At 41.4% G+C, this 16538-nt stretch overlaps 1 protein-coding gene across 3 annotated transcripts in view; it reads left to right on the forward strand.

Moving 5' to 3' along the window:
• The first annotated feature begins 4186 nt into the window (after positions 1-4186).
• The window catches only part of fbxl15 (F-box and leucine-rich repeat protein 15), a 46596-nt gene continuing 34244 nt past the window's right edge, over positions 4187-16538 (forward strand). For 2 of the 3 annotated variants that reach the window (XR_004566613.1, XM_034194422.1), the window contains exons 1-4: positions 4187-4272; positions 4506-4665; positions 15025-15527; positions 15676-15892. Coding sequence is in view for 2 of the 3 variants with exons in the window: in XM_034194422.1 (XP_034050313.1) it covers positions 4247-4272; positions 4506-4665; positions 15025-15527; positions 15676-15859 (873 nt within the window). In the remaining variant the exon portion in view is untranslated. Of the gene's footprint in view, positions 4273-4505; positions 4666-15024; positions 15528-15675; positions 15896-16538 lie in introns of those variants that run through there. The other variant, XM_034194423.1, reaches the window with a different exon arrangement.

Below are 16538 nucleotides of genomic sequence, written 5' to 3' on the forward strand. Positions count from 1 at the left end.
TTCTTGTCTTTGTGAACTGGCACTTGAAGACTGAGAGTTTGAGGCGGTGCCATGACCAGACTCTGACACTACAGTGTGACCACCTGTAGGTCTAACAGGTGTTTGTTCAGTTTGGACCTCAGAGCTAACAGTTTCTCGGACTGGAAAGTTAGCTGGACGAATCCTGCGATTTGGGGCAGCACTGATCTGAGGGTGGATCAAGCGTCTGTAGTCATATGGATGGATGCGAGGGTGGGGCAGGATGTAGGAGGGTGTCTCCATGTACGGGATAGGGGGAAACGGGGGCATGACAACACCATAGCCTGAAAGGGGAAATGTCAGAGCTCAAATACTCTGATCTCTGAACACATTATGAAGAGGAAAAATTAAACTTGGAAATTTGTGTGTTCAACTCACCCGCACCTGAGAAGCCACCAAATGGGTGGTAAGAGAAGGGCATGGGCCACTGGTAAGGTAGGAAAGGGGGTGGAGGTTGAGCATGGAGGTAGACCAGAGGTCTATGTGAGATGGGATTGAATATAGCTCCTGGGTCCTGGCTAGCTCCATACAACCCTGGCCCCTGTTCCCAACACACTGGACCAGTAGGTGGATCATTGACCTCAGAATGGTGTTCCCTTCTATCCTCTTCCCGATGATGTGCCTGAGGTCTGTTGGGAGCTGCCGTTGCCATATCCAGTCTACAAAGGCATTGACGAGAGAGTTATTTTGATTTCTTGGTGGCAGTTGGCTGAAGGACAATTATACTCCCGCCCCCCCCAAACCCCAGGAAGAAACAAAGACTTGTAGATTCATTAGGTTTTTGCAACAAGCTCTTTACAGCAACCTATGCTTCCACATCTCACTACAGTCCTGCTCACCATAAGCCACAGAAGTAGTCAAATGTGTCCTACTCCACCCAAAGCAAACACCCTGCTGAAGTAGCAAACCGAAGTCATAAGAAACTCAGAATAGCACCAGAAGTCTTCCAATGGAACCACGGAAGCCTTCAAATTTTACCACATCAGAAAAACAGTCACTTAAAATGTTGTAGCTCAATGAGGACACATCTTTGTTAAAGTTGGTCCACACTTTCATGCCAGAAACAAAGCCATCTTATGCATTCATCTGAGTTGTGGAAGGTTTTACAGAGTAAACAATCACTAAACCTAGTGACGGGAAAGAAAGTAACTGGACAGCTGTTTATTGCTTTGGTCTCATTTGGGCACTCCAGCTCAATTTGGGACCCAACCAATTTGGGCATGGGAGCCATTTTTAAGTTGTGGATTCGAATAGTCAAGGAGACTGCATTTTGTCATAAACCAACCTACCAAAACGAGTCTCTGGTCCTGCGGCAGTTACGGTCATATGTTTGCACTACCATAAATGGTTGCTACTCCTGGGAGGGCACTGCACCTTCTGTAATCAGAAAAAGGCTCTAAGCTGAAGTCTCAGCTGTCTCAATCCTGTTTTAAGAAAAAAAAAAAATTGTCTGGGTTTCATTTCGCCGAATCATGCCAAGTTAATTTGCTACAACTATTTAATACAGAGATAGCAATCCAAAGAGTCATTGTTGTAGACTTTGAGGCAATATGTGAATTACTGCACAGACTGGAATGAACTAGGTTAAGTTCTGCTCAAAGTAGTATGTCACATGCCAAGAGGTAGTAAAAATAGCTCAGTTTAACTTGAGGCTGTGAACCAGCTACAGACAAGTTCTAAAGGCTCATAATTCAGATTTTTACTGACTGAAAACAGAATTTGTCATAGCTCATGGTTAAAAGGATTCAGGGGTATAAACAAATGGCAGGTAAGAGTCCAAACTTTAGGATTTAAGCATTTAGTACTATGACAAGTATCTTCTCATAACATTTTGACAAGAATTCAAGTTCATGAGCCTCAGTTTCAGAAAAATACCCAAGAAACACAACAGGTGGATTAAGTATGTCCCCTTTGGGCTACTGTATCAAGATGGCCACCTCCATAAGGGGGCCTGCTCATTTTGTAAGCATTCAAGAACATGTGAATTCATAATATACCAGTCAACAGCTCATTATTAATGCTACATTCCCATTCCGCCAATAAACTCAAGTTTTACACAGCTTTAAAAAAAAAAAAAAAAGCTTGGCTCATGGGCTCAACATAAATCAGCTACCAAATCCTGTATTAAAGTTTTTCAAGTACAAGTCAGTTGTCAGGGTGTGTACTGTGCATGTAGTAAATTAGTCAGTGTGAGATGTGACAAAAGTCATGAAGCCTGATCCCAGGTGAGGAACACATACATAACAATAAGGACATCCTTGAGGCCAAATCTGCAGTTTTTACAACACCACTAAAATCATGTAGCACAACTCCAGCAACAGTGAGACCAAATCGCAACAACTTTATGATTTAATGTATTTTTTGATAACAAACATGTCAGCTTACCTACTCAAACATCCAAATACAGAGTGAGCAGCTGCAGGAAACACCAGGTTAAATAGCTGCAAATGAGACAAATGTGTTTGTCCTCAGTCAATTAGAACTAATTAAACCCAATCAGTGAGCAGCACCTGTGAGACTGCTGCAGGACAACATCAGTGTGCCGCCACTACCACTAGGTGGAGCCAAAGTGTAGCAACAGAAGGTGTGCGTTTACAAAATATTTTCAAGTGTCTTGTTTAGGATTAAAATGAATGAGATTCTGATCTCACAATAATTCATTATTTTGCTAAAAAAAGAAACAACCTGAAAGCTACTTCTCAGTGTAATTCTGCAGACTATACTCCAGAATGTTCCAAAAATTAATTTTAAGAATAGTTACACTTAAGAGTTACACTTAAAAAGAATTTTTAACTAAGAGTATGACACAACAAATTACACAGCAATATTATATATAAAATAATAATAATAATAATAATAATAATAATACAGCCCATATACCACCCCTGTTGTTGCCAGGGTTCACAAATTTATCTTCTGTTTTCTCGCAGTGTTAGCATTAGGGTTTAAATGATTGACATTTAATAGTATTTTTTTTTTAAATAAAAAAGCAACAAACTATTAAAAAATATTTGTAAATTAAAGGACAATCTGTTCTATTCTTGATCATTAATCAGTTTTTCTTGGTCAAATTTTCTTTGTTTTTCTCTCATTCATATAATAATAATAATAATAATAATAATAATAATAATAATAATAATAATAATGATGATGATGATGATGATGATGATAATGATGATGGCTTTCAAAGGTAGTGACTGAAAAATGATTAGATGAATTAACAAAGTGGACACAACGACATTGTGAGTTTTTTTTCTTTCTTTTCTTTTTTTTTGTATTTTGCTTTGAAGTCAAGCAGTGTGATATCAACAGCGCTCCAGTATCGATCTCCTGATGTAAGACTGTCAGAATATGACTGATACAATTTTAAAAAGTGGTTAGGTTTATGATCTGTGTTTTGATACATTTTTAATTTCTGTCAGAAACCTGTGGGAAATGGTTTCATTTATTTACACAAAGCAGCAGATGTACTTGTTGATTTGAACATTTATTATAGCCATTTGAATATCGTATTGAAGATCTACAGTAGTGGGTGGTGGACAAGTGGTTGGTGCACTTGGTTTTAGTGCAGAAGGTTCCTGGTTCAAACCCCACCCCGTCACATTTCTCCATGGAAGAATCAGGAAGGGCATCTGGTATAAAACGTATGCCAAATCAATATGCAGATCTGCTGTGGTGACCCCAAGTGAAAACAATGGAGCAGCCGAAGGGACTTACTATTGAATATCTAAATTGATCCAGTGTTAGGATTTATATGCTTATCCAGTTCTCAAATCCAACATATTTTATGTTGATTCAACTTCAGACTTCAACATGAATCACTGCTGGATAAATGTCATTTTGTCGACTGGGAAATTTGTGGACTGTATTTGATTCAATGAGCTCCTATCTGATGTTGAGTTCTCCTGCTTCCCATCAGAAAAATCTGGCTACGCCCCTGTAACAAATACTATCGCCAAAAAAACAAAAAAAACCAAAACACAAATAAAGTTTAGACACTGGGTGATTGAGGGTTTTTAACATGTTTATCACTTGACTCATCACTTGCGGATGATAAATAACATATTTTAAACTCAAAATCAGTAGCACTTTTGGCTCGGCCACGGTGAAGATGAGGACAACAATAGGTCTGACTACCGTGAACGCAGCATCAGTTCATTCCTCTGAGGTGTGGTGCGTTCACGGCAACATTGGCCGTTATGGCCATAGACTCTGTAGCAGACGTCAAATGGCTGAGGAAGCGCCAAAGCAAAGGTTTTTAAAGTGGAACGTTATATTTACGAAGCAGCAGCTAGTGAGAGAGTTAGTATCGTTAACTTGTAACACCAGGCCGGTGAGAGATGTAGTTTAGCTAATACTGTGTTACCTTTGTTAACGCGAGTTAAGTTGCTAAAGCTAGCATAGTCATAGTCGTGAGTCAGCGACTTTAGTTGTTAATGTTTGTTTAATGCATGCAGTGTTTTAACGTATTGCTTTTTGTTGGTCAGTTGTTACCTTCTGGATTTGCCGTGGGAGGATGTTTTAGTTCCACATGTATTTTGCTACTTTACTCTGCAACAACTTGTCAGACTGCGGAGAGTTAGCAGAGATTTCTACAAGATCATGCAGATCTGTTTGTCCAAGCGCAAGACTTTTGAGATATCTGGGGTAAGTGATTATCGTGAACAGAGAGAGGAATGTGTGTTTTCGGCATGTCTGCCTTATATTTTATAGTGGGCACGTTAAATAAGTCCGACTGCGGTGAAGTTGGAAAGATGTTCGAGGCTCAGTAAATCATAACAGTAGACGAGCTACAACCTTATTATTTTTTTTTAAATCCAAATCAACCATCCTCCGATGTGGACAGATATCACTGATCTGAATGCAGTTGTGACACAAAAGCGCGTGGATCGTCTACAAAGTGCAAAAAACGAACGGAGACTAGAAAAATATTTAACAACGTTCATTGTTTTTAGGTGTGTCATGTGAAAGAAAAATGTCTGCACACTTAAATTCTTAAGTACATTTAATAGTCAAGCTTTCGGTCGACAGACCTTCCTCAGGGCTCAGTCACAAATGGAACATACAACACACATATCAATTAAGACTCATTAGGCGTTAACACCTGCACCGCTGAGTTGTAGTCCAAGTGTAATGGGAGTTGTAGTTCTTCTTGAACTTAAACTGCTTGTATGTATGTGTGCTGACATGTAAATATATTGTTTTTTGTGGAGGGTAATTTTTTTTATTGGTGTAGATTTAATGCCTAGCTACCTTGGGTAGAGGAATTATGAGAACGGGAAGAACTACAACTCCCATTACACTTGGAGTACAACTCATCGGTGCAGGTGTTACTGAACACCTAATGAGTCTTAATTAATATGTGTGTTGTATGTTCCATTTGTGACTGAGCCCTGAGGAAGGTCTTTCGACTGAAAGCTTGGCTATTAAATGTACATAAGGATTTAAGTGTGCAGACATTTTTCTTTTACAGTTTTCATTTATGTTTGGCACCTTTTAATCGTGAGTGCAGTGTATCCGTTTATATGAAGGTGTAGTGTCATCAAATTCACTTCACACATCAAAGGTCCCCTGCTGGTTTTTAGAGGTGGGCGGATTGATCCTAATATCGATAATATCGATACCAACGCTGGTATTGATATTGAACGATCCTCGTGCAAAAAGATCGATGCTCAGGTTTTTTTTCTCTCCCGCACGCACTGACTGCTGCGCACGCAGATTAATCAAAGTCTACTCTCTGTCTGTAAGAGCAGCACTGCGCTGTATCACACAACACAGAGCAGCGCACCCTTGTATTGTGGTTTGTCAGCTACCTCAGGAGATTTTGTTTTAAGTTGTATTGAGTGATATTTTTTAAACAAAAATGTTGATTGTGATATAGTATTTTGTTGTCACGTACAATGCTGGGTGAAATTCTATCCTAGGTCTTTTGGATCCTTTGCATCTGTGAAGCTTAAATATGAAAAAGTATCGGTATCAATACCGGTGATACAGGGCCTGTATTTACTTGGTATCAGATCAATACCAAAATTCCCGGTATTGCCCACCTCTACTGGTTATACTACAGCACTCGGTTTGGGAAAAAGTCAGTTTGCATAATAGAGGGTTTTCAGTCACGTGACCGATTTGCTGCAGGACAGGTGCGTTCTCCATTCTGGATTACACGGAGGCTGGCACGTGATAGAAAAATGGAGAGAATGTACGGTTATTACGATGCTTTAAACACTCTAGATAAAGCTATTTATCTCGATAGATGTGTAGCAGTTGGTTCAGTGGATCCGTATCTTATACCAGATAGTGAATTTAGTGGTGATGTAACGAACTGGCCGACAGTGCCACACTGCGATATTTTGAATTTGGTGTTTTCCACTTCGCCATTGTACACCATGGAGGAAGCTGCCGACCAGGTCAGCCTCGCCGATCTCCTGCATAGCATCACAGTGGAGCTTTGAAAGCAGAGGTCGGTCTTGAAGTCCTGAGCGATTTCTCTCACCAGGCGCTGGAAAGGCAGCTTGCGGATCAGCTGCTCGGTGGATTTCTCTCAGCGCCACGGTGGCTGGCCTGTAACGGTGAGGTTTCTTCACACCGCCGGTAGCTGGAGCGCTCTTCAGGGCGGTCTGCTTGGTTCTGGCCATATTAAAGCTTCCTTCAGATCTGTTGAGCCAGATCTCAGTTTCGCTTAGAAAGCTCGTAACACTCGACTGCTTGATGCACAATAACTGCTGGTAGCCTGTAAAATGATCGACCTGCCTCATTTTTATCACCTCTGTTTGAACAACCGACGACAGCACAAAAGTTGACCATGATTGAAGCTTCTGCAGTTGTTCGCCAAATGCACGTAGCATATCACAGCGGCCACCACGTTGTAATCCAGAATGGCCGCGGGACACAAAATGACATGACCGATACGTCACATGAAAACCCTTTATATGGGACAGTGCGGGTACACGTCACTTCTGGCAAAGTTGCGAATCCGAAGGCGAGAATTCGTATTTCCTCGACTTGCCGTCTGATGAAAACACACTCGGGCTATATTGCTTGTCTGTATGGCAGCGCAGGTCTTGTTTGAACCCCTGTGTGATATTGTGGGATTTGACCACTTCCGGGGACAGCCTGTGCAAACAACACCATCTGAAGGGGAGACGAGGCAAATGGGAGGGGTCGTGTTGCTGAAGGCCCCTTTACACATAGTGCGAAGTTTGGATGAAGTGCACATTAAAGCCTGGTTCACACGGCAAGGTAAATGGGTCGATGTCGGACCTGATCTTCGCCTTCTGACAATCTTAAGGACGCCCCGACAATTTTGATGATGCAATAATCTTATCAGATATTCCTGCCGTGTCTGGTGTGTTAAGAGCGCTCTGATCTGCTCGGAAGGACGTCAGGGGCGTTCCGATCGCAAATCGGGAATATTCAACATGTTGGCCCGATATCGCAGTGTGTGTTGTATCCTCCAACAAACGAGCATGCAGCCTGCTGAATGTGACATGTAGCCAATCAGAAAGCGAGGTGACAGACGTATGGAGCGGAAAATAAAATCTAAACGGCTGTTCTGACTTAACAGAAAGTCCTGTGGTCCCGCTGTCTCCACTCCTTTAAAGAACGCCTTTTCTTTTTGTCATTTTTTTTCCCTGTGTTTTAAATAGTCCACAAACTATCTCCATCTGTTTACTCTGAAATCACGTTTAATCTCAAGAGATTTTGCGAGATTCCCCCTCTGACCTGGGAATGCTTGTGTGTGAAATCTGTTCGTGTGTGGTGTGTTGACTTCACTGTGTGGCTGCACACCACACGCTGTACGACCAAACCTGTCAGATCTATGATTTTTCTTTTTTTTTTAATCTCCATGTGTGCGGTCTCTCAGGTTTTGGAAACCTACAGATAATTTTAAAATCCTGTCGTGTGAACCAGGCATTAGTGCGCTTGAGGCAGGAATTGTGTGCAAACCGTGTACTTTCTTCTCTGCCTCTAACGCCTCATACACCTGTTGCTACAACTATTTGTGGACACAAGTGCCTGAAGGGCAGTGTGTGTGATGTGTGAACACATCGCACCCTCTCAAAGCAGGTGTCGGACAAATTCCAGGTGATACGTATGAACATCTAACACCGCTTGCATGACATTTAGAAAATGTGTGGCCAGTCGCACTCTTGGTCCGACCAAAGACTGCAGACAATCACTGTCGTATAGGGAGTGAAATTTATCTAAGTTCCCCACGACTGTGGAGTTGCCAAGCTGTGGCATGCTGTCAGCTCCCCCTACAACGTTTGTGTGTGTGTGTGTGTGTGTGTGTGTGTGTGTGTGTGTGTTGCGCACGCTCCCCGCACATCTCATCTGATCACAGAGGGACACTTTGGTCTGTGCACTGAACGGACAGGGGCGTGGCAGTTGTTGACATCTCTGGACCTGGACATCAGAGCTGCAGAACATGCACCGTGTGTTGACAGACGCGCGTGTGTGTGCACTTGCTGTACTCACATCGACAACATAAAAACATCGCTTGCGACGGCCTGGAGAGCGCACACACTGACAGGTCCAGCTGGACCGGAGTGTCAGCTTATATGGACATGCAGCAGGCGATCTGAACGTCACGTCTCTCTGACAGGATGCGAACTGCACACCACAGGACCATATGACAGTCCAACTATACGACAAATGCACCACTTTCAGTCACATATCGGCAGAAATACACTGTAGCAAACGCTGTTTGGTCAGTTATCACAGCGCTTTTTTTGAGAAGTCTGCTTGTTGTTTTTAACCATTTCACGCTCTGTTTACAAGACAGTGATTTTGGTGCAGTGGTAGAGTTGCCATCTGGTAATTAGGATGCGTGGGTTCAAATCCCATGAATGTTGTGTTTTTTTTGTTTTTAAACCATGGTTATTTAACCGCAGGATTCTGTATTGCGTCCCCCTTTATGTATTATTTATATCAACCCAGTGATATTCACAAATTATACAGCTGATTTTTTTATTTCATCTTCCTCCAAATCAGCAGTGCGATGTGGTGCAGCGAATCCCGTGGAATGCAATGTGAGCAGCTGCAGCAGCATAAGCTGCTGTTCCTGCTCGACAGACACCATTGCGTGCACGAACCGTCGTGCTGGCGTCGTGCACGCCTGCTCTTCGGCGCGATGTTTCGTGGTGCGCTACTTTCGAGCTGTTTTGCCGTTTTCGTCCACACGTCGTCCACATTTTGCACTATGTGTGAAGGGGCCATAAGTTTTAACTTACACATCTTGACAGAGTACCTGCGGTCTCTCGCCTGCACAACCTCCGCAACATGTTTGAGCTCTGGGTCATAAACAAACCGCAATGCATGTCCGCTTTTTACCACATCACTTTTTCTTTGCCTTTTCACTTTGTTTGCGGTGTAATTTGCCCAATAAGTCAAAGAAAGTGCCATGTTTCCGATGGAGGCAGATGAGGGCTGTCCCTGGATGTGTGATTATTGCGTTATATGCATCATATTTTAACCCTTTAACGCCCAGCCTCAAATGAAACTGCAATGCCCAATTGAAATCAGCTGGTTTGGTTTTATCTCTAGCTTGCTTCTTTATCAGCCAGCTAATAGCTATCTTTGCCTGGAACGATAAAATTTATACACCAATCTGACCTCAAATGAACCATTGTACATTAAATTGACTTTATTGATGAGTCTGACTCCTTTGAAAAGTGACCAAATTACATTTATTTGTACAGAGTCCAGCGACATTTTCATTGACCAAAAACGGTCACCAGAGGGCACTGTGTTAAAGTCCGCTTTAACCCATTAGCGATTCCTCTCCACTTGTTGATATGTGCAATTCTGTCAGCTGCACATCCGGGCACAAGCCAGACTGGCGTGGAAACAGGCAAGCCGGGGTGGATTGTTTAAGTAGTGCACAGTTGAACTTGATGCCATTTTTTTCCATTGTAGCCACTGTTTCAGTTCAACAGCAAATAACACTTGCAAATTTATACACTGTATCTCTATAGTATAACAAGACACCATCTGTGTGTTTTCACACCAGTGAAGTCACTTGATGCGGAACAAACCAAACGTGACGTTGTTGTGACACATGGAATGGAGTGTTTTCACGTGATGTCACAAAGTCGATACTCCGCTATCCCTTCTGTTTATACCAACATCTATTCTTAGTGTTCAGATGCTGTCCCGGTGACTTATTGTTGTCTGCTGCCACAACCGGTCGCACAGAGATGGACCTGCGTTACTATAGATCGCTGAAGGTGATAAGGAATCAGGGTGAAGCTTGTTGAAAAACTCTGCGAGAACATAAAAGATAATTTTGCACAATATGATCTCTTTAATGACCTCTTTAATAATCTTATTGGATCCGAGACCATTTCATTTGTAAATTTGTCCATTGAATAATAAAATCTGAATGAAAAACACGAATCAAACATATTTAAGCTGTTTTGAACCTATCAGAGCAGAAGCTGTTAGTGATTGTTAAAGCTCAATAGAGCAAACTAAACTTCCACATTTGAGATTTAACAATGACATTTATTAAAGCAAGCTAACGTTGGTATAAAAAGTATTTAATTTATATCATGGGTGAAACAGGTATTGAACACATCACCTTTTTCCTCAGTAAATATATTTCTAAAGGTACGATTGACATTAAATTTTCACCAGATGTCACTTAACAATCCAATTAATCCACAGAGACAAACAAACCAAATAAGTACAGAAATTAAGTTGTGTGTAATAATGCCAAATGACAGGGAAAAAGTAGTGAACCTACTTTCTGAAATTTATTTAATACTTCGTACAAAAGCATTTGTTGGTAATGAGGCTTCAAGACGCCTCCTGTGTGGAGAAACTGGTCACATCCATTGCTCAGGTGTGATTTTGGCCCATTCTTCCACACAAACAGTCTTCAAATCTTGAAGGTTCTGTGGACCTCTTCTATGAATTTGGATCTCTTTTTTCCCCATAGATTTTTCTCTTGGATTCAAGTCAGGTCAACCAGAAATCAGGGTTTTTACTCACATGGTGAACATTTCCGGGTTATTTTTGACAACTTACGTCAGAGTCCATTCATTCAGTTCATTTCAGTTCCATGCCCAAACAGTTGGTGGCGGTAATGTACTGTTTTGGTTTGCAAGCCGCCAATAATTTCCAAAGAAGAAGGGTTAATTTGTTATGGGCTTTAAGAGATTATAAAGTCATATTTTTGTGGACTGCGCTGTTGTTTTTCTAACGGTTTACTTTGTTGTGGACATTAAGTCATGAGCTGCCTTTTTCCTCCAGTAATCATACATTAAGTGGAGCTAACAGGTGACGCTTTCAGCTGCTAAAAAACCACAAGATTGAGTTTGAGCAATGGACAAAAATTTGTCTGAGGTGAGTGAGTGAAAATAATACATGACGTTAGTGCTCTGCTGAGGTTTATCAACTAAATTAGCTTTTCAGCTGTAGAATCATTCACTGTCGAGCTGAGTGTTTGAGTCTTTATTTTTACCAAATAAAGCTTCACAGTTTTTATTGTTACTGCTGTAACTACAAGAAAAGTCTTAACTTTACATAACTTCAATTTTTTTTATTTAAAGTTTTTTAGCCATCAAGTAATCAAAGAAAATAGCACAGCGCTATTTCATATTTTTTATATGCATTTTTATATTTTATATATTTTTATATTTTTTATATGCATATTTTTTATGCATTTATGCCAGGCGAGTGAACTGTTCAAACCTCAGAGGGTTAAAGGTAGCACAGTACAAGTTGTGTGAAAAGACTGGGGTGGAAAAATTGACCCAACAAAAAAAAAAAAAAATCTTAATTTTTTGGAGATTTTTTTTTTTGGTGGGTAAATTTGACCAGAAAATGAACCAGAATACATCTGAGATCTCAAATTGTTTTGGGGGGGAGAACCCCCAGACCCCCCACCAGGGGCTTCGGGCTTTTGGCCCTTACCAGAAATTTTCAGTTTTTTATTCTTTCCCCCCATGGCCCACTTGCATCACTGATTATGGCATCCAAAGAGTTAAATTTTGGTCTCATCTGACCAGGCTATGTTCTCCCAGTCTTTTACTGGCATGTCAAACTTTAAACTAGCTTCAACATGCTGCTTCTTCAGCAATGGAGTCTTGCATGGTGAGCGTGCATACAAGCCATGGTGGCTGAGTGCATTACTAATGGGTTTCTTTGAAAAAATTGTACCTGCTAATTCCAGGTTTTTTTGAAGGTCTCCACAAGTGGTCTTGGCTCCTGGACAACTTTTCTAGTAATAATTTTCACTCGGTCAGAAATCTTGTGAGGAGCACCTGGTCGTGGCCGTTTTATGGTGAAATGATGTTCTTTCCACTTCCGGATTATGGCCCCACAGTGCTCACTGGAACATTCAGAAGTTTAGAAATCCTTCTGTAACCAGTGCCATTCGTATGTTTTGCAACAATAATGTTGTGAAGCTCTTGAGAGAGCTCTTTGCTTTTATCCACCATGAGATGTTTCTTGTGTGGCTCCTTGGTAACGAGGTACGTTTTTATAGGCCATCAGTTGGGACTGAACCATCTGATATTAATTTGCACTGACAAGGGGCAGGATTCCTTTCTAGTTACTGATAGATTTCAGCTGGTGTCTTGACTTTCCATGTCTTTTTGCACCTCCCTTTCTTCAATATTCAATACTTTTTTTTTTTACTGTCATTTCACATTATTGCACACAACTTAATTTCTGTTATTTGTTTTAGTTTCTTTGCTTTTATGGATTACTTAGATTGTTACTGACATCTGGTTAACATTTCATGTTAATAGCACCTTTAGAAATATATTAACTCAGAAAAATGACGTATTCAATTCTTATTTTGCCTGCATGTGTTGCAGAGCAGCAGGAAACATTAATGTGGAAGAACAGCTAAGATAATCCATGTGCTGTGGATGCGCTGATTAGTTAGCATTAGTGTTCCATTTGTCCTCAACGATCCATGACATTTTTTCCCCAGCCCCAGAGAGAGTTAAATCAGAGTTGAATATGCACTTCCACTATCTATTGTTTACTCACCAGTGCTGCCGAGATGGCCACATAGCTGGTCACGCCCGTAATCCTGACATCAGTGGGGAAAAAAAAGTGTCATGAAAATGTTACTCATTTCGTTATGGAAGCCACGACGGGACCATGAAAAAAGGTGAGACTCTACTGAGTTCTCATCCACAATCCCACAGGAGAGTACACAAAATTCATTAAAGTTAATAACGAACATTATTATAAATATGTACAGTGGGGTAAAAAGTATTTAGTCAGTCCCTGATTGTGCAAGTTCTACTTAGAAAGATGAGAGAGGTCTGTAATTTTCAACATAGGTACACTTCAACTGAGAGAGACAAAATGAGAAAAAAAAAAATCCACGAAATCACATTGTAGAATTTTTTTTTTAAAGAACTTATTTGTAAATTATGGTGGAACATAAGTATTTGGTCAATAACAAAAGTTCAACTCAATACTTTGTAACATAATCTTTGTTGGCAATGACAGTGGTCAAATGTTTCCTGTACGTCTACACACTGCAGCTGGTATTTTGGCCCATTCGTCCGTGTACATCTCCTCTGGAGCAGTGATGTTTTGGGGCTGTCATTGGGCAACACGGACTTTCAACTTCCTCCACAAATTTTCTATGGGGTTGAGGTTTGGAGACTGGCTTGGCCACTCCAGGACCTTGAAATGCTTTTTACGGAGCCACTCCTTCATTGCCCTACTGATGTGTTTGGGATCATTGTCATGCTAGAAGACCCAGCCACGTTGCATCTTCAATGCTCTTACTGATGGAAGGAGGTTTTGGCTTAAAATCTCACGATACATGGCCACGTCCATTCTTCCCTTAACACAGATCAGTTGTCTTGTCTCCTTTGCAGAAAAACAGTCCCAAAGCATGATGTTTCCACCCCCATGCTTCACAGTAGATATGGTATTCTTGGAATGCAACTCAGCATTCTTCTTCCTCCAAACACGACAAGTTGAGTTTTTACCAAAATGTTCTATTTTGGTTTCATCTGACCACATGATATTCTTCCAATCCTCTTCTGGATCATCCATATGCTCTCTGGCAAACTTCAGACGGGCCTGGACACGTACTGGCTTCAGCAGGGGGACCCGCCTTGCGCTTCAGGATTTGAGTCCCTCTCTGCATAGTGTGTAGCCTTTGTTACTTTGGTCCCAGCTCTTTGCAGGTCATTCAGCAGGTCCCTCCGTGTAGTTCTGGGATTTTTGCTCACCATTCTCATGATCATTTTGACCCCACAGAATGACTTGTTACGTGGAGCCCCAGATCGAGGGAGATTATCAATGGTCTTGTGTGTCTTCCATTTTTCTTACGATTGCTCCCACAGTTGATTTATTCACACCAACCTGCTTGACTATTGTAGATTCACTCTTCCCAGCCTGGTGCACATCTACTATTTTCGTCCTGGTGTCCTTCGACAGCTCTTTGGTCTTGGCCATGGTTGAGTTTGGAGTCTGACTGTTTGAGGCTGTGGACAGGTGTCTTTTATACACATAATGAGTTCCAACAGGTCAGGTGGAGGACAGAAGAACTTCTTAAAGAAGAAGTTACAGGTCTGTGAGAGCCAGAAATCTTGCTCAAACTTCTGTGAGACTTGAGTTCCATCATTATGGCGAACAGGAATCTGAGTTAAATGTCCATGGTGACTGGTGCTTCTGAACCAGCTTGGTTCAGAACAGGCTGAACTGTGAAGCTCAACTTAAAAGCAGTTTCATCCAATTTGATTCTGCTCTCTTAATAGTCTCCAAAAACTGTAGAGTAAGTTTAGAAACATAATTTCACACCGTTTTCTGGGAATGTAGCTAAGCATGAATTCACATTCGCACTTTAATTTCAAAAAAACAAAACATGCAAAAATATATATATATTTGTACTTTCTTTTGAGCACCGGGTTCATAAACATTGATTGAATATCTCCTGGTGTCAAACGTCTCAAATGCTGCTTAACTGTATTTACTGAGGTAGTTCATTTCCATTCAGTCTGATATCTGCTGTGTCTTTTTCAGACGAAAACAAAAATTTCCAAGGAAGCATTTTGCTACATATTAAAAGACAACGAAGTCCTCCAGAACCTGTCACTTGAGAACTGTTCCCACTGGCTGACTGATGGGGACGTGCTGCCCGTAATCAGTCAGAATCACCACCTGCGCAGGCTGGTGATGGCCGGCTGCAGTAAGCTCACCCACCACACCCTGATCGCCATGGCCTTGAACTGCGACCACCTGCAACATGTCAGCCTGGCCCACTGCGAGTGGGTGGACAACCTGTCCCTGCGCACCTTCATTCACCGCTGCAGGGATCTGCTGACACTTGACCTCACCGCCTGCAGGCAGGTTGACTCTGATACCATCTGTTATTTGGCCATGAAGCATCAGAACCTCAAATCTGTCTCTCTAGCATCCAATGGCAACGTCACTGATGAGTCTGTGGAAGAAATGGCCAAGAACTGCAGGAATCTGGAGAGGTTGGACATTTCAAGTTGCCTGAGGGTTGGTAACCAGGCCATCAGGTACCGTGTCATATCACATCTTTGCCCTCTAATCCAATAAGTTTAGAGTCATATTCTGTGCCAACTGGCCCAATCTTTCATATGCACCACCTCACCTGTGATGGTTTCTCTTGCCACCTGTAAGATGCTCCGCATGCTGTGCTCACAGGACTCTGGCAGAGTACTGCCCCAAGCTGCGGTGCCTGAAGGTGAAACACTGCAGCTACGTGACTGACTGGAGCCTGGAAGTGTTACGACAGCATAATGTGTTGGTAGACGTAGACCCGCCATTACCAGTGGGTTACTATCCCGATGTGATGGTGATGGGGCCCATATTGAATGCACAAATATAGCCAAACCACAGTCTGTCCAAGACGCTCACACGGGTGAGTAAAACATGAGCCGTAAAGCTCTCACATTTATATCAAGATTGCTTTGTTAAGCCTAAAGCCGTGGTTTTTCTGGTAAACAAATGCAGCTCTCTTAACCAGGTTAAGATCATTGTGGTAACTTGTGCCGTAAACAATACCTGTGTATAAATATTGTATAAATTTGGCTTCATGATATACAGTAGCAGTCAAAAGTTTGGACTTTCTCACTGGGAAAGTATTTCCAAAGTGTTGACTGGTTGTGTTTTTGCACTATAACAACAGATAAACAAACATGAATAATCAGACTACACGACATTCTGAAATTACTTTAAAGTATACAGTGGTGGGCACAGCTAACCAAAAAGTTAGCTTTGATAACCATTAATCTGATAACTGAAAAGTTATTTTATGACGCTAAACCGATAAACTGCTAAACAATTGATCTTTATTACAGATAACCGATACCTTTTAGTATTGATTCGGACGTGGCCACATCAGATTACACTGTTGCCTTCTGATAAACCAGTTTCACTTTCACTTTTTGCTGCTGGGTAAATTCAAGGATCACAAACACATAAGAATGCATCAAAAATGATTTAATAAAAAAAAATCAAACCCCAAACACTGTCATCTTTCAAAAGCAGTAAAACACAGTATTGGA

The sequence above is a fragment of the Thalassophryne amazonica genome, chromosome 18, assembly GCF_902500255.1.
Source record: "Thalassophryne amazonica chromosome 18, fThaAma1.1, whole genome shotgun sequence".
NCBI classification, from domain to species: Eukaryota; Metazoa; Chordata; class Actinopteri; order Batrachoidiformes; family Batrachoididae; genus Thalassophryne; species Thalassophryne amazonica.